This window comes from Siniperca chuatsi, linkage group LG16 (assembly GCF_020085105.1).
Source record: "Siniperca chuatsi isolate FFG_IHB_CAS linkage group LG16, ASM2008510v1, whole genome shotgun sequence".
NCBI classification, from domain to species: domain Eukaryota; kingdom Metazoa; phylum Chordata; class Actinopteri; order Centrarchiformes; family Sinipercidae; genus Siniperca; species Siniperca chuatsi.
The window spans coordinates 20724168-20750762 of NC_058057.1; the positions used below are offsets into that span (position 1 = coordinate 20724168).

At 38.8% G+C, this 26595-nt stretch overlaps 1 protein-coding gene across 8 annotated transcripts in view; it reads right to left on the minus strand.

Moving 5' to 3' along the window:
• Positions 1 to 26043, minus strand: part of rgs6 (regulator of G protein signaling 6) — a 90218-nt gene extending 64175 nt beyond the window's left edge. The window contains exons 1-3 of one of the 8 annotated variants that reach the window (XM_044168831.1): positions 25922 to 26041; positions 24260 to 24330; positions 20432 to 20742 (exon numbers count right to left, since the gene is read on the minus strand). In XM_044168831.1, the coding sequence (XP_044024766.1) occupies positions 20432 to 20641 (210 nt within the window). In that variant the 5' untranslated portion in view covers positions 20642 to 20742; positions 24260 to 24330; positions 25922 to 26041. Of the gene's footprint in view, positions 1 to 20431; positions 20746 to 22605; positions 22819 to 24259; positions 24331 to 25921 lie in introns of those variants that run through there. The other 7 variants (XM_044168826.1, XM_044168829.1, XM_044168827.1 and 4 more) reach the window with 7 other exon arrangements.
• Between the last annotated feature and the right edge of the window lie 552 nt (positions 26044 to 26595).

Consider the following 26595-nt stretch of genomic DNA (forward strand, 5'->3'; position numbering starts at 1 on the left):
ATAATCTGCAGTATAAATCTGTCTATTACTTCAACTGGGCAAAGCAACTGGGCAACCGTACTGAGCTGTAGCACACACACAATTAGATAATTATTTTAAGTATTTGATTTTGTGTCAGAAGTCTGAGATCTGGTTAAAGTTGCATTTTTCTGTCCACACTGTCAGGGAAACATTGTAATTCATCAATCATGTGTCATCAGCTGATTGGACCCATCTTCAGCTGACTCCCACCACCAAACACACTGCCACTCCACTGATGCACATTGCCGTAAACTCTGTCCACCACCACAAACATGTCCTGTAATAAGACCCAGTGCAAGCCATTACAGAACTATGTCTGGTTGTTTGAAATGGTTTTCACATTTATTGAATAATATCCCCAAAGACCCCTTTCTCACCAAATATATTGTTGAAAATCTTTATCTCTAACTCTCAACAGCTGCAAAGTCATAATGAGGACATCCTCAGAAATAAGATAAATAAATAATATACACACATGCAGTATAGCCCCACTGTGTCCCTGTTCTGCTGACTCACTTTAGAGGTCACGATGAAGAGTGAAGCAGCAAGCGGATGTGCAGCAGCTTGAAAAGATACTGACAGGAAGAGATAAAGGAGAAGTGCTCTGTTTGCATGACTAACAAAATAATCTCACAATTGTTAACAGTACATCAAAATGTTGACTGACAATATGCAGTACTATGGCAAAGACAATTAACTAGGCTGCCATTTAGGCACAGCAAAGATGATTTAAGTGACAGCAACAAGCAAATAGTCCCAATTCAAACTGTGTACAGTTTTCTCAGCACTGAGATTCACATTTGATCTGTTCTTATTCAGACAGTTTAGTGTGTGTACAGAGGATTTCAGGAGTTCTTAGCGTCAAACAAGCTCTTTCAAAGCCTTTTTATTCTTAAAATTGGAAAATTGTCAAGCCATGTCTCTTTTCTGTACCTTGCGGCTGAGCCATTTCTTGGATAGAGGATGTATGCTTGCTTTCAATTCTTTTTGTATTTATTTGTTTAGTTAAAAAGATGAGTTGGCCAGTCTAGCTAAACACTTGACATTCATCATTTCAAACTTTGAAATGCTTTGAGCTATTCATGAAGTAACCTTTGACAAACTACAAAAAAAAATTGCAGCACAGAAAATCATATTTCATTGCTAATTTTATTAGGTTTAGCATAAAACCATGGCCACATTTGAATCACACATCAACTGAATATTAGTGCATATTATCTTTCCCACTTGTGTCACATCAGGAACCAGGAGCACTAAATTCCAGGCACATAAGAGAATCAGCACAATACAGTGTGAAAATGCATGCCTTTATGTATTCATCCCCTCAGAGACACATCTTGCAGTAAGAGTGTCTCCTCATTCTTACTACAGTGTTTAAATCATCAAAACAAAGCTAAGGCAATAGAAACAAAGTAAAGAATGAACACTGTTCTCTCTCTTTATTATGTGGATCATTTTTGATCTGATAAAGAACAAGTGCACTAAAGCCGAAACAGACGACTTGCTCATCCAAATCAGGTCTCAACATATCAAAAGACCAACAAGTGCCCTCTAGAAAAACACACAGAAGCGTTTTCTGATCTGACGCCCCTACCAACAGGACGACATCATTCTTATGTGTTTTCCATAACTGTTACAAAATCACTGCTGAAAAATAAATCTGTTTTTGATGTGACAACGCTATTGTTAAGGTTTGGTTAGGTTTAGGCCCAAAAACCATTTGGTTAGGTTTAGGGAAAGATAATGGTTTGGGTTAAATAAGTACTTTGTTAAGGTTAGGAGACCTTCTTCGTCATGGTTACAATATTAAAAACTTGGTTAAGGAATGATCGACGTCATGGTTTAAAAATACCAGTGGTATCTCGTGGTTGTAAATGGGAAACAAACAGCAGTCTCCTGTGTTAGAGTCCAAAGTTTTGTTGACCCATGCATCCACCCCGACCTCTTTTCTATGTGGAGTTGGAACATAGTGTAAATTCAATCATTCCCCATGGAGTCCACATATTTAAACAATGCAATAAAAGTTAGTTACAGTTGAATATGGTTCTTTGACACAATATCACTAGTAAATGTACTGCATGTGATAACTTATGGTTCGGTATTATATAATAATATCATAAATCCTGCTTTTCTATACAATGAGTGCCCTTATGGGTTGGGTTTCTTTAAAGTAGTACATTAAGTGGTGCGCCACACCTGATGCTAACCAGCCAATTATGGATTTCTGGACGACAGGGTGTCATTACTATCAAGCTTTCGACAAAGACATCACATCGACATGTCTTAGGCTTAGTTTTTACTAATAAGAATATTTTTGTACATAGGTTACGAAGTTGTTGCTTTTCTTGTCTTATGGTATTTTAAAAAATCTTTACAAAAAAAAAAGTTTTATCACAGAAGCATCCCTATCTTAAAAAAAAAAAAAATCAATTTTCTGCACTGTCACATTACTGCTCTAATAGAATAATAGAAATACACTTAACTGTGGAAGCACACATCCACATGTGACAGCTCAGACTGAAACATTGTTATCACAAATGGACTGTTAAGATAATCATGATGTAGAGCCAGCTGACAGCTTATCTAATAAAGTGTGACAAGTGACAAGAAAATAAATTACATTTGAATGTGTTTTTAATGTGAATATTGTCAGGTGGGAATCAAGCTAAATGAAATGTAGACTGGAGGAGGAGGATTGAAAAATTCCTATTAAATTAAGAATTGCATGCATAAATTGAAGGTTTTTCATCTTCCTTTGTGTCTCCCTCTCTTTTATATTCATGCCTAAAAGCTGCTGTTACTCTGTGTCAATCATAAAGCCTCACGTATGGCACACAATTTCACCACAACTTGAGCTCCTGCTTGAAGGTCAGCATCACAATTCAGCTGAGGGGAACAAAGTAAAACGAAAGCCATTAAACATATTATAACCTTCTGTCGCTGAGCGAGAGAGGATTGGCGTCAGTTTCTGCCAATGTGTTTATCTACCAACAGAGCGTGTGGAGAGAGGAGTGTGGCAGCAGGTACAGTGGAGGGAGAGAAACAAATAGAGACAGCATGTATAAAAGCTTAACCTGCACTGCTGCACATGAGCTCAAATACACAGTACTTTGGAGAGAATAAAAAAGCTTACAGTTAGCCTATCAGACCAATATTGGCCTTTAAATAAAACTTTGATGACACCTGGTTACAGTTTTCCACTTTAGCTATGATTCATGTTCCTCTCAGACAACAATGGGTCAACGTACGCATGTTTAATCGTGCATAATATTTTAATATAATATCTCATACATATGAACAGAACTAATTTCAGTTGTGCACTGGATGAGTTTACACAACAGTCTAAAATCTGCAATTAAACCTGCCTCACATAGACACTACTTCCTTGAAATCAATGAAAGCTGCTCACATTGCATTTGCTAAACAACAGTCTAAGTCACTGGTTGCCAACCTAAGAGACTTCATTCTAACAGCACCAACCACATCGTTCCTCTTATGCTTTGCCATGTTCACATTTGTGCGCATAAGAGAGTTCTGTGCTTCTAAGGATCAGCATCATGCAATACCTCATAAACAATGTTTACCAAGGCGTTGGGTAGTCCTTCATTATGACATACTACATGGTATAAAACATGTGGCTGTCACACCTGACAGACATTGCAGACACCCCACATCTTTCGGGTCTGGTCTGATCTACACTTACAACATTTTCACTGGCTGATAAGGCAGAGATTTCACTCAAAAGGTGCAGTGATATTAGCACTGGTACAAGCAGAATTACTTTGTTCCATGCAACTATACTGGAGTAGTAGGCTTTGATGCTCTGCTTAATACTTTATGACTGGTTTACCACAAACCAGCTTCTCTTTTGGTTTATGTCATAAAAACCTCCTTCATAATTGATTTTCAGCTGGGAGGTCACGGTGACCTCAGCTGCTCAAGTGTATTTAGGTCTGGGTTAGGCCAGTCAAACTTTACTACCCTTAAACTCTGATATGAAGCAGAAACAAAGACAGATGTAGATGCTGGTTCCACACCCTTCACATGCATTTGAACTGAAGTGAACGGAATATAAAAGTGTCAAGTCACAGGTCACACTGTGTCAGCTGACCACACCCAGCACACCTCACTGCAGTGTTTTGGCCACTTTACAGGCCTTCACACTCACTCTGTACGTTGACAAGTGTTTTGCTACTGTTGGCAGGAGCCTCCTCAACCTCAGCCTCCACCTGCTTTGATTCTGCTCTCTTTTTACGCACCCTGGGAGGTCTTTATTTCGAAACTGATTCCCATTGGGGGGGGATTACTTGCAATGCTCCCTGCTTGTTATTTTAAGAGGATATTCTGTTTTGCCGCAGCAGGGAGCATCTGAAAGAATAGACTAATGCCATAACCATTTGATGTGAGTGCTCCTGACAGACAAAGCTTGAGGAGACAAGTTCATTCACAGATCTATGCCCTCTAACTCTTCATTTACAAGTTGCGAGCTAATCAGGCTACAACTCCTTCACAAACTTTCCTTGTACCCCATGGGTATCGGACATCTTTATCTAGATCGGTCAAACTTGAGATGAGGCTACAGAGTTGTTTTAACCCCAATAACTCCACATGCACTGAGCTGCTGAGTTTCCCTTGGCTTTGTTCCCACTGGAGCTCAGAGACAGCCTGGCCTACTTCTCACTTTACTGAAGTATTATTTTGTGCCAACACAGACAAAATTGTACAATAAGAGACACATACAGTGTAGAGAAGGGGAGAGCAAGGACAGTGAAGTAAAACAGGCTGGTAAGGGAAAGACAAAAACAAATGAAAACAAGGGAGAAAATCTAAGTCAGAGCAACCCTGTGTTTATGTACAACTAATACTTTTTGTTGTGCACACTACACAAGAGCTAGCTCAAAGTTCAGTTCACACAGATTAAAATTAACTAGTTCACAATTTTGAATTAAGTTCACAGTACCAAAAAATGAACTAGTTAATTTCTTCCATTTTTTTTCCCCCTTAACAAAATGCTGTGCTTGACTTGAGTGGAGGACCTTTGCGGGTGTTGGCTCGTCTTACCCTTTGTTAATGTTTTCTTGTGATCATCATTCACTCCCAGATATTTCCCACGAGCTGGTTGGATACTTCGGCTCGCTGTGACGTTTCAAAAATCTGTGACCTGAAACACCCCCATGCCGGGTGCCGTAAAACACAGTGCGTGAGCTAACGACGCTCAAGTCCACTAGTTGCACACGCATACGTTCAGTTCACTAAAAACATGAGCGTGTTCAATGAACGGCGCTCTTTTAGCGCGTTAATGCACATCACTGCTTTTTGTAGGAGACATAGTATCGCCCAGCTTAAAACTGTTCACTGCCATTTGAAAATGTTCATACTGAACATGTTTGCAAATGTCCACTTATTTCATTTGTTTTCCCTACAATATCCACTCCTGGCAACTGAACCATGTTTAACATTTTAATTGTCTTGTTTAGTTTGACATTACGTAAAAAAGGACATCAAATCACACCCAACTACAAAAATTCCAAGATTATGACAATAAAGTTTGATGTAGGCTAAAGATAGCAAAGATGCATGAGTCCAGGTGACATCATGCTACCAACAAACCAAAACACTCATTAAAATCATTCCCAGAAAAAACATCCAAGAAATAAATTATACTAAAAAATAGATACAATTTTAACTGTGGTGGTTATGTTTAGGCAACCAAAAGCACTTTGTTTGGGTTAGTTAGAGATTATGTCTTCATTAATAAAGTCAACACTGACTTAAACCACAAGATGGGGGACTCGCAGTTCAATATTTAACCAACTGTGATCTTTCCCAAACCTTAACCAATGTCAATGTTAAGGTAAAAGACACAGTGGACAATAAAGTTATTAAAGTATTGCATTGTACTATAATACTTTGACACCAATTATGTTTCCTTCAAAATATATGCTATTTGGCAAAGCAAATTAGTGGTACATAAATACATATTGTAAAAGGTAAGATTGGACAGAGACAAAGATACAGACAACATGATAAAGTACTTGTTCTCAAAATGTTTAGTCTATGTGAAAAAGGCACTTTTATTATTTTTTTTACAACTTTTTAGCTAACAAATAAGATTGTGGTTGAGAGGATTGATCATTGATCTTGCAATGAATACATTTTCTTTTGTGCTATAAAAAAAAAAAATCCAGCATATTTCCTGCAAAATCCATCCTGATGGTGCACAATGTAAAATACAATGTACATCCAATGATCTTTTAAATCAGTCTATTATGTCTGTGTTTTTAGTGTGCTGAAAAATTAATGCTGCAATGATTTATGAACGTAGTAAAATGCTGCAGGTGGCCACTCATGCAAATGGCTAACAATACAAAGTGAAGAGTAACACTGCAGGAATCTGATTGGCTCTTGATAGATCGATATTGTTCTCTAGTGACTGTTATTCATGTCACCTTAGCTTGATGATGTATCCCATTGTCATGTCACAAAAATAACAAACTGAAATAAACTGATGAAGACAGACGAAGAACCAGAAGAGTCTGTGGCTGCACTGGGAAATTTTTGTTTAGGTCTGTAAATACAGCACGTCTCAGAAAATAAAAAGGGTAGAAATAAAGCTGGATAGAGACAGAACGCAAACAACTCATCTAGGTTAACACTTAAGGGAAGAAAGGCGTGTGGCTACAGACTGATTGAAGCAGGCAGAATCAGAGACAGACCAGAGTGAAAGGAGATGCTAATGGAAAAACAATGCATTGTCCTACTTCTGTATCATCCATCAGTTAAGTGTGTCTTTTCCCTGTCTAGTGTGTGTTTTCTGTGTGTCTATCCAAGTTCCCTAATGGACCCGGGGCTACATGGGGAGCATGACTGACAAAAGTTCACATTCATTAGTCATAAACTGCCACTTGGCGCAGCAACCTCTACTTTGTCAGTTCCTGCCGTCCCCGAGCTCCCTCAGACATTCAAGTAAAGCCCCATTATATCTCGCTCACTTCACCCAACACACAATACTGGTCTGGATCCATACAGCATTAGCTTTATGTTGTTTGTATCTATCTCTCCATCCATCAATCCATCCATTCATCCTCACACAAAACATCTGGATTCCAGCAGCACATGCAGATTTGTTTTAAGTGTTCACAGTCAAAATGAGGTACATATTGACCCTGACTGGAACAGACTCTGCTCAAAAGGGGTCTAATTGGTCGTGACATCTGAATTGTAACTGTGATGCACCTAACAACATTATGTTGTAAAAAATCTATCAGATTTTCCACAAAATAAATCAAATATAAAGTTGAAGCAGAAAAAGAGGTTTTTCTCTGTTTGTTTGGTTAAGATATTTATAATAATGCCTCAAAATGAATGTGGAGATGATTTATTGATGTTCAGATCCTGCGTGTAAAGCCTTTATTATTTATTTGAAACATTTAATATTTTGGTACCTCTGTAGTCAGGACCATCCCGTCCCAGCTGGAGGACGATAAGAGAGACTTGCTTTGAATGAACTGTGCTGCCTCATTATTTTGGCGCGGCCTGCGTGACTGGCTGCTTCGAATGAACAAAACAGGTGTCACCACATTGGGCTGAAGCAGCTCTACAGTGCATTAGCACAATAATGGCTGCAGGTGTATTTATTCACTGCTGAGCTCGACCTATCCGAATATTAACACCTTTCTAAATATATACACTTCCACTTTGTAGAACTGCTGTTTCGCTTTCTCACACCCCCTTTCTTTTCATAATTATGTCTGAATATATGTGTGTGTGTGTGTGTGTGTGTGCGTGTGCGTGTGTGTGTGTGTGTACATGTTCAAGCTCAAATGTTCTTTGTGTAGTTGTAGTCCTTTGATGTGCAGTCCTTTGTAATTTCTGCCAAAATTTGACAAGCGAGAGGAGGTTGCGCTATGTCTGATTACAGCCCAGAAAACGCCTGCGCCATTGTTTTCCTAACAAAACAAAATGTTAATCCCTATTACACCATGAATATCTGTGAGATTAATTAGGGATTAAACAATTTGCTCTCGGGACAAGACCACTGTGTGAACAACAAAGAATTATGGTGCTACAAAACCCAGATAAACAAACTGCTTGCATAGTGATTGTTGCCCATGCTCATTATTTGCTGTGAGTCACCATCTGCATCCTAAATATCTCACATACAATCACACACAATCCCATTCCCAATAGATGTTTAATGCTGACAACCTATGATTGGCTTGATATATATATATTGTAGTATTTTTAACATTTGTATATTTCATATTGCTTTTATGGGTTAACTACAGATTGCTGTTGGTTGCTAATCATGCATTCCTGTGATCTAAGTATTTAATCCCTGGCTGCAAACAAAGTTCCTTTGGGATAATAATGAATAATGATCCCCGAAGGGAAACTCTTTGTTACAGCAGTTCGCCTTAAATTAAGTACCAGGTGGGTATAAGTATAAAATAAAATAAGTGTGAAGTACCAAGTGGGTTTACCGGTTGATGATGATAATCTGGTATAATACAATGTAATAATATAAGTAATAAGTAGTATAATTATCAAACTTAAAGTACTTCTTCTGCAGAACAATGGCCCCTGTGACTGATATACAGTATTATTGTACATTACATTATTAGGTTGTTAATACTGATGCATCAAGTAGCTTATTGTTGTAGTTGTAGTTAAAACTACAAAAGCTAGTTTTAACTTCTTTTTACAGTTCAGACAGTTGAGGACACCTCCAAAGACTCACAAGGGAAATCTGAGGGGTTGTGAGATGATTAATGGGGTGGGAGAGAAGAAACATCTTTTTTGCCAAAAAAATCAAGTTTTTTTGGCAAAAAACTTGATATTTATTTTGGACTTTTCTCCAGTATTTGCTTTTCTGATGAAATATCCAATATTGGATGGTACCAGATAATGTTACCTCTTTGGGCCTTGAACAGTTATTGAGTTAGTTGAGAAGTTTATAGGGGGAAACACTCTTAACTCATAGACCTCTGAAACGTGACAAGGGTTCCAACTAGACACTGCTTTTTTGAAAGGGGTCACAATGCAAAAAAGTTTGGGAACCGTTGGTTTCATCTTTAACAATGCATTGTATATTATAAGCTTATCCAATGTTTTTTAATGTAAAATTTGAATTTGCAAACTAACTAGGAACTACAGCTGTCAAAAAAATGTACAGGGGCGCCCTGGTAGCTCACTTGGTTGAGTGCGCGCCCCATGTACAAGGCTGAGTCCTGACCGCAGCGGCACGGATTTGAATCCAACCCGCGGCCCTTTGTATTGTATATGTCATCCCCTGCCACTTCTCTCTCCCACATTTACTGTTTCTCTTCAGCTGTCTATCAAATTAAGGTAAAAAGCCCATAAAAAAAATCTTGTATATCTAGTATAAAATAGCATAAAATGTAAATTCTCAAGTACAGGTACCTTGTACTTTAATAAATGTACTCAGGTAGTTTCTACCACTGATTTTCAGGTGAGCCTGTGCCCAGAAATATGAATATTAATCAACTAGTTGTGTATAGCATCACTCTGTCAATCTAAAAACAGCCAAGGGAATTCACTGATGTGCTGCCAAACCCACTACATACATTCATACATACATACACACACACACACACAAAGACCGTATATCCACGCAACCGGTGAAAATCCGAAGTGTTGACAGAAGCAAGGCCAAGTGGGTTCCTCTGACACCTGCTGTCCAACACAACCGGAGCATAACAAATACACTGATGCCTCAATAGACCCGCTTTGCTGTCAGATAGGAGTAAACAAGTGAATGGGCTTACAAGGAACTCAAACTGGTTCAGATCAGACTCATTCAAGTGCATCTGGTTGTTCGTGTTTCTTTTTTTAGCTCTGGTGCTTTGAGATTTGGATAGAAACTGACACACAGAAGCTCTTAGCAGCTTGTTATTAAATCACTCAAACCACTGAATAGAAATTAAAGATAATCCAACTTTCAGCCTGTGTCTTATTCTCTTATCAAATCGCTTTAATTACTGGCAATTAACGAAGGATCAGTTCCCATTGGTTTAAGACTGACTTTACCAAGGATTAAACACAAAGACACTCATTTTGTCTTAGATCTGTTAAAACCCGCCAAAGATTCAAGGATTCATTCATTGTGCCAGTTACTCATTCAAAATCAGAAACACCATATTGAATCAGTGCAGCTTTAAGTGCACACTGAGGAGGATTAGTTTGGATTAGAAATGAGTGATACAGGAACTCAGTGGGGACTCAGGATGTCATTATTTCTGCAGGCCCAGGGAATACTCCCTCCTAGGGAAGGACTGCTGCCACTTTTTCACTGCCAGCACCAGATTCTGCAGTAAAATGTGGCCAGACCCCTGTCCTTAACTGATCCATTACTTTTAATGTACTACCAAGAATTCAGTCTCTGGGGATTAATTGGACAAAAATGCGATCTCTTCTAATTTTCTCCATTAAAGAGATTCAAACTCTTTGCATGAGTGCGTAGGTGAATTATTATTATTTTTAGGCGCACACGAACAACCACGTTCAAGTCCAAAAAAAAAATTATAAAAATAAAAAAAATCTATGATTACTGCTTTAAATTTTGAAGTGTATTATAGTAATGAGTTTGATATTTCACATTTACATACACACACACCCACACACATATATATATAGTGTTAGCTTGGTATTGCTTGCAGTAACAAGCAGTCAACAGTGCCAAAAAATAAAGTACCTTCATGTTAACACATCAAACTAGACCAAGGATTCACAAAAACAGCACAAAAAAAGAAAAAGAAACGTGTGATAAGCGCAATCATCCCGTCGTCTTTAAATTTGCAATTTAAACTTCCCCAATTAGCCTCTCCCCATCACCTTGATTTGATTAGCCTGCTGCTCTCTACCTGCTCTGTTGTGATGAGCTCTCCCCAGATATCTGCAGGCGGCTACACTGTGATTAGATGTGCTTAGTCATTCACTAAGTGACAAGCAGCACACACACAAACCTACATGCAGGCATACATGAACACACACACGAAAACATCTCTCATTCATTCACTTATACAAAAGCACAAAAACAACTGTAAGTGTAGCATAGGTCTATTCATGCACACTCAAACCCAGAAAACACTTTACAGTATATCAATACAAGGACACTAACACACCCATATACAATGCTTTTAAGTTGTCGCATTGTTTAGCAGATTTAACCACCTACCGTATCATTCACTGTTATTTTGCAAGGGAATGTACTAATTTTTTATGCTGCTCCACATAATTTCTCCTAAAAACAACTGCACACCAAGTTAAATGGAAAAATCTCCCTTCTTTGCAGCAGGCAATAATGCAATCTACAAGCCTGAAAATCTGTTCAGCTGCTAAAAATGAATGAAGATGTTCCTACGTGATCAAATTAACAATCTCGAGCCGCAGTATCTGCTTGGATACTGATGCCATCAGAGTTCGGCAGAAAGCTGTGCAGAGGTTCAGCAAGCTATGATTCATGTTCTTGCTCACCAATGAATATCTTTGCCATGTGAAATTGCCTAGTAAATATGCGCTGGATCGCAGGGACTAGGCATGACTGGAATTTCATGATTCATAAAGGGGCTCAGAAGCTCAAAGGCATAAAATAAGTGATCTCCTTGTGCAGCTTGCATTTCATGTTAACAATAAACAATGTAGTTATTAAATTAATTCTAAATAGTAACATTAAATCACACTGAATTGGTTTTATTGCTGCACAGACCACAATGTCCTTTATACAATTACACTGTGATGGTTCTTCGTAGGAGTTTGGACCTATAATAAATAATTTCATCTATGAAAATTGTTCTTATTTGCCGGCATTTTATTTAAAAACACATCAGAAGATTCCTTTGCTCTAAAGGAGAACCTTGAATTTTCCCTGTACATGTGTGTAAATTCTTGCAGCCATGTATGCAAAAGAAAAGCATTTTGCCTCTGATGGTCTTTTCTTTTTTTGTAATTTATTTAGACAAATAATATATACAACATACAACATGTACGGTACATACATACACCCTCATGTATCTTGTGGTCATGTAATATGGCCAAAACCACCCCCACTAATATAGACACACCATGGGACTGACATGTCATATTCAAAGGAACCAATCTAATTCTCCCAAGCAAATACCCTAACACACCCACATACATCCACACAGGTAATGTAAAACAATACACACACACACACACACACACACACAAACAAATGTAGTAGCATTAAATCAGAATGTATGAGGTAGGTGAATGGGTCAAAACAGTAAAACAAGATAATGAATGAATGAGTGAATGAATGAATGTATGTATTATATATTAAGAAAATATCAGGTATTCTTGTTTCAAAGTCGCCCTGTAGACTTCAAAGGATGGGCAGCTGACATGAAAAACTGTACCTGAAAAAAAATGGGTATAAATACATAAAGATTCCTTTTTTCTCTCTTAGGACTACTATGAAGTGTTCTGGACATCTTGTCAGGGCATTTGCAACACAAAAACAAAATAAAAAGGAACACACACAGCGCCCAGCCGGTAAGAACTGAGCTTCCAACAACAAAAATCCATACTTATGCACTGGCTCTTCAAAGACTAGTGTGAAAACATTATTTTCACATGCTTTGCAGTTTGAAACTTTATGCTAACAGCTGAAGGCCTGTTGCAGCATTGAAGTTGAAGTAAATGCACTCTGGTTATGTTTCATAGACCAAAACGTAACTCTAACTCTGCAGAAGACAAGCAATCTGGTCTGCCTCTGGTTGTCTGTGTAAAATAAATAATCTTTAAAACAATTTCATATTTAGTCCAAAAATCTCATCTTGTTTAGATTATCTCAACACTTTACAGGATCTTCACAGCTACAAGCGAAAATAACATTTTTAGACAACAAATGAGACTGGAGAATTGATGGATTTTTTGGATTTTCATTGCACCTCATTAAATAAAAGTGTCGCATGGAACAAACATACCAATGATTTGGTTTCAAGCTTTACCAATCATGGGGCCATTTATGCCTATCAGCATAAATGTGCTCAAGCTAATTCTATGGCAAACTGCCTGCAGTACTAGATTGTGATATATGCAGACATTTTAGCCCGATACTGATACCTTGAAGGAAGGCCATGGAGGAGGCAGGTGGTGCACTCTCCCAAACCAATTGCCACAACGCTGAAACCACTAAAGTTTTGGCCTCTGGCTTTGTTCCAGATGGGGGAAATGACAACATGCCAAGAACTGAAACCAGCCAACAGGCACAACACAGCAGACATCAGACTGATGTTTGACAGGCAGAAAAATGGGAAGGGAGAGTGCAATTTGAGACTATCCTCCCCAAAAGAATGAGCAAAACATGTTTTTTTGTTCAAATGAAATGATGTTCACACTTTCCTGACAACTGACCTCTTTGAAGTGACTGTCCTGAATAACATTAGATTTCTTCAAACAACCAATGCTGTGGCTACTTCTGCCTTGGTATTTAAAACATGAAGCTCTGGGATGAAACTTGATGGATGGATGGTCGTACAAAGCGTCTGACTTCAACACCTGAGACCGCGGTCATGAAGCCAATCTTTCCCTAACCACAACCTTTTAAGAATCTTAACCAGGTAACTTTGAGTGCCTAAACTTTACCACAGGGGTGGCAGATCAGATAATGTTTAGATGAATAATTTTTTATTTGAATTTTTTTCATATGGGTTGTTTTGGAAGAGGCAGACAAATGGCCTTGTTGGTAAACTAATGAATACTCAGATAAACCCTGCCTTTCACTGCAACCTGATGTACAAATATTGTGGTGCCAAATGCAAAATAAAAAAAACAACAAAATCATACCCTGCTGAGACAGTCCTTTAAGGCACTCAGGTTTGTTCAGCAGCGAACCCCTGCTGCAACAACCATCTCACTGTGGCTTTTCAACCTCCGAGCTGTCTTTCAGGGCACGTTCCAGCAGCTCAGAGGAATATGGGAACAGGTATCTGTATAAACAGCTTGTTAAGTAAACAGGCCTTCAACAGCTGCTATTGTCATAATGGAGACCAGAGGATAATGAAAAAAGGTGCAACACACACACGGCTACACACACACACAAAACACACACTCAACAGCAGCATACACAAATACTCTGCATCCCATTTTTTCCCACTCTCACACACACAGTTTCTGAGCAGATGCTGGCTGACAGATTTGAATTCATGCTGGTGAAAAGGTGAGTCAACACCCTCCACTCTTGTCAACAGCATCGAATCTCCTCACCTTAACGTCACCTTCCGTGTGTGTGTGTGTAGGATGTTGACAATGAATATAATCTAGTGGTGAGGGGAAAAGAATATTCAGTTTGATACACACATATACTGTATGTACAGACTGTTGATGTATGGTACACACAGTTTTACCTTCTCTCAGATAGAATAGAAAAGATTACAATAGACTAACATAGAACAGACTGATGTACACAGCTACCAAAATAAATAAGAGGAGGAAAAGGAACAAAAAAAAAAAGACAGAGCCGAGCAGATGAATGGTTCTCTATAGGCAAGAGGCATTACTTCTCATCCTAATTACTCTTCAAGCACTGACCCAGTATCAGCTCTCATGTTCTGCCTTCATTTAACCCTCCACCTCCAACCACTAAAACTAACCAGAATCAGCTTAAAGTCTGGGTTTTAAATTAGGAGTTTAAAAAAAAACAACCAAAACTTCTCAAATCTCCATTAATTTCAAGTGGAGTTTGATACTTTGCATCCCAAAAGCTTTGTAAACGGTGAATCCGGAGCACGATTTGCATCCCCCTCCCGTGCTTGTGGATGACTGATGGCTCATCCAGAAAGATTCATGGGAATGCAGTTCAGGGCATGTGTAATAGCAAATGTCGTGAAATCAATAGCTCAGCTTTGTTGTTTAAAGGCAGAGAAGCCGAATGGACATTTTGGATAATTTCAACACAAATCATATTATGGAATGACCATGGTCTGTGTTTAAAGGCTCTGTTGTAAATATATAGTCATTACGCTGTTTTCATGTGTAATTTCAAACATGGCCGCATTTTTTGCTGTGATATTTTAAAAACTTGCCTACAGTAAAACCCTTCTGAAACTTGTCAAATGTTCCATGTGTTTATTTTCTATACTTTATTCAGCCGTGTTGTTATGCTGGATGTCTTCTCCAGACAGCTCCCACTGGGTTGCTATAGCTAAGTATGAATAGCAACTAAAGTATGTCTCTATTATAAACCACTGGATCACAGTGGGATTCAGTTTATATAATAGCTTTAATTTACATCATATAAACTTAATTGGACATTTCACTGCAGTTGGCAGGTGGTAATTAAGACAGCTGTCATTATACGTCAGTTACAGATGTGTAACATAATAGCAGCAGTACTCTCATCAGCAACATTAATGTAAGAAAAATCTGAGTGACAATAGCAGTTTTAAAAATGTAATTAAAAGTTACTTTATGAAACACAGTTAACACTTCTAAAAAAGTTGTGTTATCATGTTTCCTGAGTCCTGCGAATGTGGGTGTGTAGCTCCTCCTGCATGGACCAACTTATTAATGTCAGCCACATCCACTCACTTATCCGGGTTTATTGTGATTTAACTCTTTTCACCCCAGCTTGTTACAATTTTACTCTCTCTCTCTCCTGCCTTTCCCCTCTTTTTTGGTGGAGAAAAATTGCCTTTGAGGAGAGTGAGGAGTCAGCTTAAGCATTTTGTTTGCACAAAAGTGCATGCAAATATTATCAAAATGCAAAAAAAAAAAAAAAAAATTTAATAAATAACAGATTCTAATTTTTCAAAAACAGTAATTTAGGTAACTTGCGACTTGTCCGCAATGTGTGCTGCCTCTCACACCTGGATGGATGGATGTTTTGGGTAAATAAAAGCCTGAAACCTCTTCACATCTCTCTCTACATTTCAAAAACATATTTTTGTTCAATTGTGGGAATATTTTTATACAAATCCAGCAGTGTGCACAAAGTCACAACCCACATGGCTGACATTTTTTTTTTTTTCCCCAGGGTGGTTTTGTTTCTTTCTCAAAGTGAATCTGACAATGATCTATTGATGCTGAAACGCTACATGAAACAAAACAGATACTATGCATTAAACATAGTACAATACATGAAGCATACAAATCATGACCCCAAAACATATCCTTTCTTCTCCTGAGGTGACTGTACTTCTCTTTAAAAAAACAGTCAAGTGATATTACATCACATCTCAGTTATTCCCCTGAAGTAAACTTTACTGTGTGTAGCAGCCGTGTGTTCGCAGATACACTAAGATCTCTGGGTGTATAAGTTGTAAACATCCATCTGCTGCTCAGTTGCACTTTCTTCATCATCTCTCTATCTCCACCTCTTTTCATTTTTTCTTTTCGCTCTCTCCTGCACTTCTTTACACTTTTCCTTATTGTTTTTTTCTCCTTCTCTCCCTGTGTCTTTCATTCCCTCTCTAGCCAATTTCTTTTTTACACTTTTTCTTTTGATCCCTAAACCCCCCCTTTCCAACCTGCATCAGGAACTCATTTATCAAAGCTGCCTGTGGCTGTTGGTGTCTTGCAATTCCTGCTGCGCCTCCAGCCTCTTTCAACAGATATAGATTTTCAAGGCTATAGACAATGACAGTCAACACTGAGTTCACCAGTCACATACTGTATTTTTGTGCCAGTTATCAATATATTTAAATTTTCCTTTTCCATCTGTGGAATGTTTTTCTTTTCATTGTGGAAATGCCAATGTAGACAGATAATTGATGCTGTCCATTGAAAGCAAGGTTAAAACTTTCTCTTTAATCATTCGACACCACAATAAAATTATTTCTCTGTCTAGTAAATAAAACTGTCGAGAACAAAAGGTCGGTGATAGTGTATTTTAGACACACTAAGTCATAAAGCTGAAATCAATACACCAAGCTTATTGATTAGGGCTACATTAGTAAAACAAATGAACTAATCTCATAGCAGAGAACGTCCCCTTGTTACCGCTACAACTGTTACCTTCATTGTGTATGTGTTTGTGCACACATGAGGTCTCAATTTTCAGTGGATCTATGCACTTCTGGCATATTTTTATTTTTTGTTCATTGGTGATCGTTTTTCCATTTGTGAGTGTGCGTGCTTTTGTATGTCTCATTTTGAGTTTTAGACATTTTTGGAAAGTGGGAACATTCAGTCCAGTCATCACTTCTTTGTTAGTGTTGTTTAAGAGCAGGTTATAGGGTTAAGGTTACAATGAGGTTTATTTAAGGTTGGGGTAAGGGCTGGAGTTACGCATGTAGTTGTGATGTTTAGGGTTAGTTGCTAGGGAATGCATTACATCACAAGAATTTCAAAAAGCTGGTCCCCTTAGGGTTAACCCTTATTTTCTGGGGCCAATCATTGGTTTTAAGGTTAGTTTTAGGTTTAGGTTAAAGTTATGGTAAGTATTGGAGTTAGGCATGTCACATGGGTAAGGTTAGGGTAAGCATTTGAGGAATGAATGAAAGTCTATTAAATCTCCTCACATGCGACAAAAACAAGTTAATGAGTTTGATTTTTATCCTTCCCGCAATACTTATCCAAAACAGCCCAATACAGAAAAGACAAATTAGTGGAATGGAGGGACCACAGGGGAAGATAATCATTTTGTCTTGGTTGTTTTGAGACATTAGACTTTTTCCTGTAGCTCCATAATACATACACACACACACACACACACACACACAAATCCAACTCTAAGTACTCAGACTGCCGCAACTTGAGGATCACTTACATGCTGGTAACTAGTTGTTTCTTTCAGCTCACCTTTGAAGAAATTTGTCTACGAAGGTTCAACTTAATTATCCGACGATGTCTTAAGAAAGTTGGATCACATTAATCAGAAAGGCTTCTTCAGTTTAAACTATTGTGGGGAAGAGAGTGCCGGTATTTATACCAGTTACTACTACTGGTGGGTAATTTGAATTAGTAGAGCATTTTGGATGAACTGCAAAACGTCTTCAATCAAAACTCTAGTCCAGTGATTTGGATTCAACTTTCTCCAGACACCTTTGACAAGTTTTAAGCTCTAAACTGTCACACTCCGCACTAGTTCAAGGTAAAACACACAGCAACAGAGTTTTGATTTGCGCTGCTGAAGCACTAATCCCACCAAGGCCTGTACCGGAGGCTGCTCTGTCGTTATCGTGCTGACTAGCAGTGCTGTCACTGTGTTGCATTACTGAAACAGTGGGTTCCGTAAAGATTCACTTTGACTTCATCAACACACCATAAAATGTGAATCTATAAAGTCCACTGTGTGTATATATATAATGAAAAGTTTTTTGCCTGTATGAATTGTAGTTCTTGACTCTGATTGCAGAGTGTAGTGACACTTCCCAACAGAGAGAAACAAAAGTTATTTCAGCCAGATTCTCCTTGTAGCTCCTTCCATTACAGACATGCTACATGGGAAAAAAAGTTTCAAATTCTCACAAATGTTGAGTCTTTAGCTTTCTGTCACTATCTTTCATTCTTTGTCTCATCTCTTCTTCCTGGCACAATGTGTATTTTTGCAGTCATGATAAAAAAGTAAATGTGTGCACTCTCTATCTGCTGGTAAGCAATACTAACAGGAATATCACGGCTCTCCTCCCTGCTGCTTCCAGACTCACAGAGCAAACACCGTCTCTCTCTCTCACAGTGCATCTATCATGATAAAACACTGCGGGGGGATGATGTCTATATTCACATGTCCCTGCATTCATTCTCAGGCTCGGATCATTTTAGAGGAGATTGCCTTTGGAATAGATTCATTATTTTCTTCTCTCTTTTATTCAGTTCCAGATTATATAAAATGACGTACTAACTTGACTCCCAAAAGGAGAAACGTTATATTCTCTTTCCCCTTTCACAACGAGGTCAAAGGGCAAGGTCAGCCACAAAGCAGCAGCCTCTTACCATAACAGGAACAGAATCCCAGGTCCTACAGTTACTTCTGAGTAATATTTTTAAACACATCATTGCTATTATTCATTCTCTCAAACTTTTGCCCACATTGCCCAGAAATGCTGGTCACAAACCGATTCTGCTACATGTTTCCTAAACCCTTCTTACTGACCAAGAGAAACATGTTAGCTTTGTTTTTAAATCCGTATTTCACTGCTTTGTCCCTCTGTCCACAAACGAAAGCTGAAAGCTTCAGCTCAGTTTGCTCCAGGACGACAACAGTGTGCCTCCCTTCCTGTTTTATGCGGTGAGGCAAATGCTGTGTCATCATTTTCTAGGAATCTAGAACAAATTTGGCATGATTTGTCAAGATATACTATGATGGAAAATTACAGTATTAGAATACACAGATGTAACTCCATTACTAATTGTGACTACACTGTAGTCCCCAGATATATCATACAGTACCTATTTGAGCTTAATTATTTAATGATAATGTAGAAATGAATCATTCATGTTAAAAAGCTTCATGTACCATGATTAATACAGTTTTTGTAACAACTGGACACCCTGCTACCACTGTAACTTACATCCCTTATACACACACTTATTCTGAGTGAGACCTACTGAAAGCTTGGCCAATAAAGATAGTAAAAGCGTTAAACCTCCCTGCCCTTGTCGCTGTGTTTTGCCATGGAGTTTGAGTCTTGGCTAGTTTGCATTTCTTTGTGTGGAAGATTTTCTACAGCATAGTTCCCAAAGTGGGTACTGCGGCAACTGGACTAAAGCTATTCAAAATAACTAAAATCAGGCATTATGGTGAAAGCTACTTAGTTTATGTGTTTTCGTGAATAGGAGACGCTAGCTGTCAGAAAACCGCCAAACGTGGAAGTAGTGCCAAGCTAAGCTCAAAAGACTTGAGAGAAAACCCCCCTCTTAGTTAATTTCATGTTTGAACAGAAGAAATTCAAACAATTTGCAATCTCAATTTTATTCATTGTTTAAGTTTAATATTTATCTGCAGATCAGCACATAAAGTTTCATTAACAACTGCAACATAAACTTATTTTAACCAGCGTGAGAATAGGCCTATATTATTCCATTTTTACATCAATACATCAACAGTTTGTTAAAATAAATTGACAGATATTCATGCCGACATTTTGAGCTGAAAAGGATGCACGTGAGTGTGGGGGTGGCATGGAAGGGTGCACTTAAAATAATAAAACCACTATGCAAGGGTTCCGTGGTTTAAAAAGGTTGGAAAACACTGTTCTACATAACAGCACTTGGACAGGACTTTGCATTGCCAGCGCTAGTAGGAATTCAAAGCCTCTCCTTGAGTCTAAAGCACCAACAACAGAAACCAAGTTTACCTCTTCAAAAGTAAAACCTTGAATTCAAATAATTATCTCTATTCCCAGTAGCTCACAAACTTAACCAATTAATTGATAAAAATACTTTAAAACAACAAAAATCAACAGCATTTAGTTTTTGCTCTTACCTTTCTGTAGACAATCATGTTGGGGGAGTCGTCATCTGGGTCCACAGTGCTCATGGACCTCATGGACAGCAGAGGTCGGTTCGGGGTCATCCGGACACTCTCCTTTGGTTCTTCAGACCCTTCATCGGCCTCCGTCGCCTCCACAGTGCTTGGCTGCTCCTCATCCTCCACCTGCTGCTGCTGCTGCTGCTGCTGCGGTGCCTCAGCCATCACTACAGTCTCCCTTTCAGGCTTCTCCTGCGTCAAGTTATCCTCTCCTCTTTATCTTCCTCCTTTACGTCCTTTTGTGTTCTCTCCTCAGTGTCTAGAAGCTGCTGTGGGGAGAGAGAGAGAGAGATGAATTAGACAAGTACACCTCTGCACTGGGCTCCAGTCCCCCATCTCTCTGTCTTTTTTCTTGTCCTCTGTCAGCAGGCAAAGGGTGGAAGAAATGAAGGCATCATAAATTCTCCTAGTTTTCTCTGTTATCTCTTCTCTGCAATTCCTCCTCCTCCGCTGTCACATGGGATTTTTTTATCCCTGCGGCTTCTGTCTTTTACCGTCACTCATCTTAATTATAAAATTAAGAAGTCCATTACAAGCTTATTTGCCATTATAGATAGTCATATCATGACTAATAAACACTTGTTTTACAAACAGGAAATAAAAATGTACTTCTTTACTCAACTTTTACTTTACTGCTTTTTTTTTTAAATACAAGCTACAACTAAAAGAGGGAAATCTCAGATACATGGATCTTAACTTATTGAACTTAAATTTAAAATTATTTCTCTATAAAGTCCTACAGAGCATATTTTAAAAAGACTAATCTCTTTCATTATTTTGTTTCATTTTTCTATGTTAAAACATGTATAGTATATCCTTTAACAGTGTAAATTTGTTTTATTTTAAATTAGGTAGAGGTGATCAATAAAACATTTTGGACTTTTTTCCTCTCCCTGAACATTAATTTTCATTGTTATCTGTGTGTCATTTGTTTGATTTTAAAATAAACACAATTTGGTTTGGGTGTGTAGACTACTGTAAATAAAGACAAATGCACAAAGCAGAAATTATTCAAGTAAATTGCTCACAGAGTGAAAAACTAAACTGTAGATATACATTTGATTAAGAAAGCATAAAAAAATCTCGCTTCAACATTACAGAACAACCAATCACAGAAACGCAAGTACAACACTGTATGACCCCATGCTGTATGTGTGCGCACACACACACACACACACCTGGGCTTCGACTGTTTTCTGATGGTCTGAAAGCTGTCAAAACATTGACGCCTGAGGACAGATGAGCAGAGACAAAGTGAAAGAAGAAGAAAAGGAGTAAAGGAGGAGAAGAGAAACAAAAGAAGAGGAGAGTACATAGAGAAGAGAAGAAATTAAATTCAGTTCAGGACAAGAAGAGGCAGGATGCAGGAAGAAGAGAGGAAAGTAAAATAGTAGTTGGTAAGTAAACAAGATGATGTAAACTGAAAAGACGCTTATCCAAACCTCCTACATCCCTCCATATCTCTCCCTGTCAGATTGAACTAGCGTCACTGTCCCAGCGTATTACATCCCAACCATAACTGGGACCAGTTCTCTCTCCATTTAGTCCATCCTTAGTGGAAGAAGAAACTGCCTTTCACTTCCTCATCAAAGCACATTCATCTTCAGTCAGCTGGTTTCCTTAATGGCTGAATACAACACCATGAATGTGCAAAATAATTGCACAAAAAATTGTACTGGAAATCTGAGGAAAAACCCAATTCCTTACTTGATTGAAAAAATATGAACTTTGAACGCCCAACTTTGATTGAAAACCACACAAAGAAAATGCAAAGGCTTCTTTCGGTTGCAGCTACTTGCTACAAAATATAATCCACTGGACACCTTGTTCGCTTGCATCTAAAATTAATTAAAAAGAACTGACTGTATTGTCTCTAATATCAATGGCATCTCCATTTATACAATATAATCATATTCTCAACACATATTCTACAATTTCTTTCCATTATAAATTATTAATTAGTGCCGTCAACTTCCTTTTGTGCAAAAGAAAAGAGTCAAGCTCCTCACAAGGATTCAGATTTTCCGGCAATCTGCTTTATCTCAAGAAATAACATTATTTGAGGATGTAATGAAGGGTTTTGTGAAAGAGCTTTGTGATTAAATTGCAAGTAAAATCTTCCCTCCTACCCTCTCAAATGGGGCCTGCTCTCTTGATTCCAGGCAGGTTGAAGTAAAGTGAATGCTTCTGAGAAAATCAACACACTCACAATAAAATACATCGGTGCAAGAAGGCCACAACAGTCCAACGTGGAGAAAAGAAGGCTCTGCACACTTCAATGCAAATTTTATAAGATAAATCCTGGACCTTCTTCAGGGAAATGTTTGACAAAAGGAAACCCAGAGCATTTAACGACTCATATAGAATACACCTGTGCTTTGCCATGCAAGTGCACATGGGAAATGCAGTTTTTGCACATTTGTAGTTCCCAAGTCCAAATACATAGGAAGCTCCAGAAATATAACCTATCACAACAACTGAGGATACATTGATACAGAAAGCACCCAGGAAGTGAAAAAATATAATAAGAAGTAAGAAAATACAGCACAAACAATTTGGCAAGTGTTTTTTGGCAATTAACCTGCTGGACAAAGCGAATAAGCATATTTCTTAAACTATTCCTTTAAACTGCAGGGGGGTTTCCCACATACACTTTATCACAGTCATTCTACATGACACTGTGTTATTATTTTAGTTTACAGCTAATGGGCATGACAAAATCAATATTGAACTTTTGGATGGCTGCAAACACAATGTGCTTCAGTTTTCATTCAACTTCTAATGCTGTCTGGCTGTAAACTCTAAGTAGAGCATTGCTTGTTTCTGTTTGGATGCAGATTATGTGTGTGTGTGTGTGAGTGAGTGAGTGAGTGAGTGAGTGAGTGAGTGAGTGAGTGAGTGAGAGGGAGAGAGAGAGAGAGAGAGAGAGAAAGAGAGAGAGAACATACAAAGTGAGTGTGCAGGCGTGAGCCTCGGAGGGCTGCTACATGTGAGGAAAAGAACATGCAGCATGTGTTTGAAAACCCAAATGGGACAAGAATTTAATGCATTTCTGAATCAATAGTTCTCAAATGCTGTCTTCATTATATGTGTACCATCTGCTTAACAGGTATTCCAAACGTGCAGCTCACCGCGAATAGAAATGCCAGATTTGTTTCCCAGTGATGCGCAAGTTCATAGGTCCCATTGCTCCATCCTGCTGCAGGAATCCCATGTAGCCCTGCCGGCCTGGGATCAATACCTCCAACATTTGCTCTGACTCTTGATTTTGCATATAAATTAAACGTTCAGGTTGAATACGTTCATCTGATCAGCAAAGATCACACAGTGAGGAGCATCTCACCCTCTGTTTGAGTGTGTCTGTAGGTGGCCCCCCTTTTTCTGTGTTTGTCCAGTGTCCATGCTAATTATGGTTAAACACATGTTCCAAACACATGTGAACTGAAGAATTTTAACAATAGGTTAAATAGTTGGCACCCAGAGTTTAAAAAAAATCTTTTAAAGTATACTTTTGCTGTGTCTTTTGTAATGCAAAAGAGTAACTAACACAAACATTTTGGCTGATGCCTTCATCAGTGTGCAGCTCAGTGATTGTCACACTTCAACCTTTTAAACAAGTAAGTGGCAGGTGCACATAAGTAGAACAAAGCAAGGACTGTCATAGAAATGGAACACATAGAGCAGATTTCAAGGAAACGCACACTGACTGACTAATGTGTGCTTGTTACTAAGATACAGCAAGAGTGAACTTAAAACTAAATATTTTTCACTCTGAAAGTTTACCTTCAATTATTATGGAGTATGAACACACCAGGTAACCAAGGAAGAATGCGGTGATCCTTCACTATACTGCCCTGAAATAAGAAACAAGACACACATTTTTAGGAAATCAAATGATGACTGAAGAAAGAAGTAAACCATTTATTATTTTTCCAAATGAACTTGGCTACACATAGAGCTTCTTTCTTCTCATCACATGCTGTGACGAGAGAAAGTCGATGCAGAATGAGACTTGCTGTTTCTTATATCTCTGCTATCATTTTGCCTCTGGACCCTCCACAGTGCAACACACACCCAGTGTTTTCTTCACCACCCATCCTCTACACTCCAGGCGAGACTGCATGAGGATGTCTGGATGTTTTACACTGCGGGATGGCTGTAAAATAAAGGACACCATCAGTCCAGCAGCCAGCCATTTTATGCTTAATGATAAAGGTTCTGTTGCAAAAAAAAAGGAACAACCAATTACAATCCAAAACTGTGATGTGTGACACCAAAGTCAGTGGGATCCATTGCTGGTCATTTTGTGTGATTAATCAAAAGTTTTGATTTGCGCAGTAAGAAAGCCAAATCTGTTTAAGGTGTCACATTTAATTCTTTCTAATATTCACAAAATTAAATCATGGATAAATTTATTGAACACATTGATTTTCTTCTATTTACTATGCTGCATAATACACCGGATAAACTACTGACTGCACACTGCAAAGAGATCCACCAGTCAGTAACAACCCAGTAAACTGTGACTGGAAGTTTCAAAAAGACAAAATCCTGGAGAGCACATGGAGAGCAAAGTATGTTTGAGAAATTATTACACTGCACTCAAGTGTGTACAATGCTAAGTATGTGAACACCTGAACATTACACCCATATGCTCATTTCAAAACTGTGAGCATTGGTTTGTAACAGCCTCCATTCTTCATTGGAATCTGGCTGCAAGGATTTGTTCCCATTCAGCCACAAGAGCATCACTGATGCTGGCCAATAAGGCCTGGCACCCAGTTGGCATTCCAGTTCATCCCAAAGGTGTTGGGTGGGGCTGAGGTCAGGGCTCGGTGATACACATCTACATAAGAACACGGATCTCTCTCTCCAACAGCTGTCTGTGGTCTCTCTATCCTCATAGGATACACTCCCCAAATACACAGAGCCAGCAGCGCTGCAGCCTAATTTAGACTGTCTGACACACACACACACACACACACACACACACACACTCACTCACTCTCACTAGTGGTCCAGTTGCAGACAGTTGCATGCACGCTTTCACCAAACACCCAAATGCATGGACATACTGAGCACTGAGATACTGTACACACCACACCTCACTGTGTCTCTCTCACTATCTCACACATATTTTCGTGCACATCCTAACTGATGTACAGCAGACAAACACACGCTGACACTCACAAAAATTCATTTCAAACGTGGTGTCCTTCCAGTGTCACTTAACTTACCGGCTGATTTCACGCTCCTTTCAATCACAGGTGATATTAGCACATCGCAACACTGACAGTGTTAAGATTATGGAGCACGTTAAAGCCCACAGCCTCTTCTTTTATACATATTCTTAAGGCTATTCCCTCTTTCTCCATTTATTCTTTCATTCATCATCATCTCTCTCTCTTTCATCCCCTCTTCCCCGTCCCCGTCCCTCTTTCTTACCTCAGCGCTGGCTTCTCTCTCGCTATAAGCTCCGAAGCCAAAAAGCGGTTTCACCGACCCACCAGAGCGCTGCACACAGGAGAGAGAGAGAGAGAGAGAGAGAGAGAGAGAGAGAGGGAGGGGGGAGAGACAGAGAGAGAGAGAGAGAGAGAGAGAGGGGGAGAGAGAGACAGAGAGAGAGAGAGAGAGAGAGAGAGAGAGAGAGAGAGCGAGAGAGAGGAGGAGGAGAGAGACAGAGAGGAGGAGGAAGACAGAGAGGAGGAGGAAGAGAGAGAGAGAGACAGAGAGAGAAAGAGGAGGAAGAGAGAGAGACAGATAGAGAGAGAGACAGAGAGAGAGAGGAGGAGGAGGAGGAGGAAGAGAGAGAGAGAGAAAGGTTCTCTCTCCACTAATATGCAGTCTTTCCTGGTTTGTGAGTGTGTGTGTGTGAGTGTGTGTGTGTGTGTGTGTGTGTGTGTGTGTGTTAGTGATGCAAGTGTTTTATTTACAGTAGGAGTATGTGAACACAATCTAAACTACAACAATCATGGTTTTAAAACTAGATTTACTTTCTCAACATGCAAGACAACTGCGAGTCATTGTTAATGTTATTAGATTCACCTGTGCTTTTCCAAAATGTCAGTCAATATCAGTCAAAATGTCTGATGTGAAAAAAGGTCTATCAAAAGTTGTAT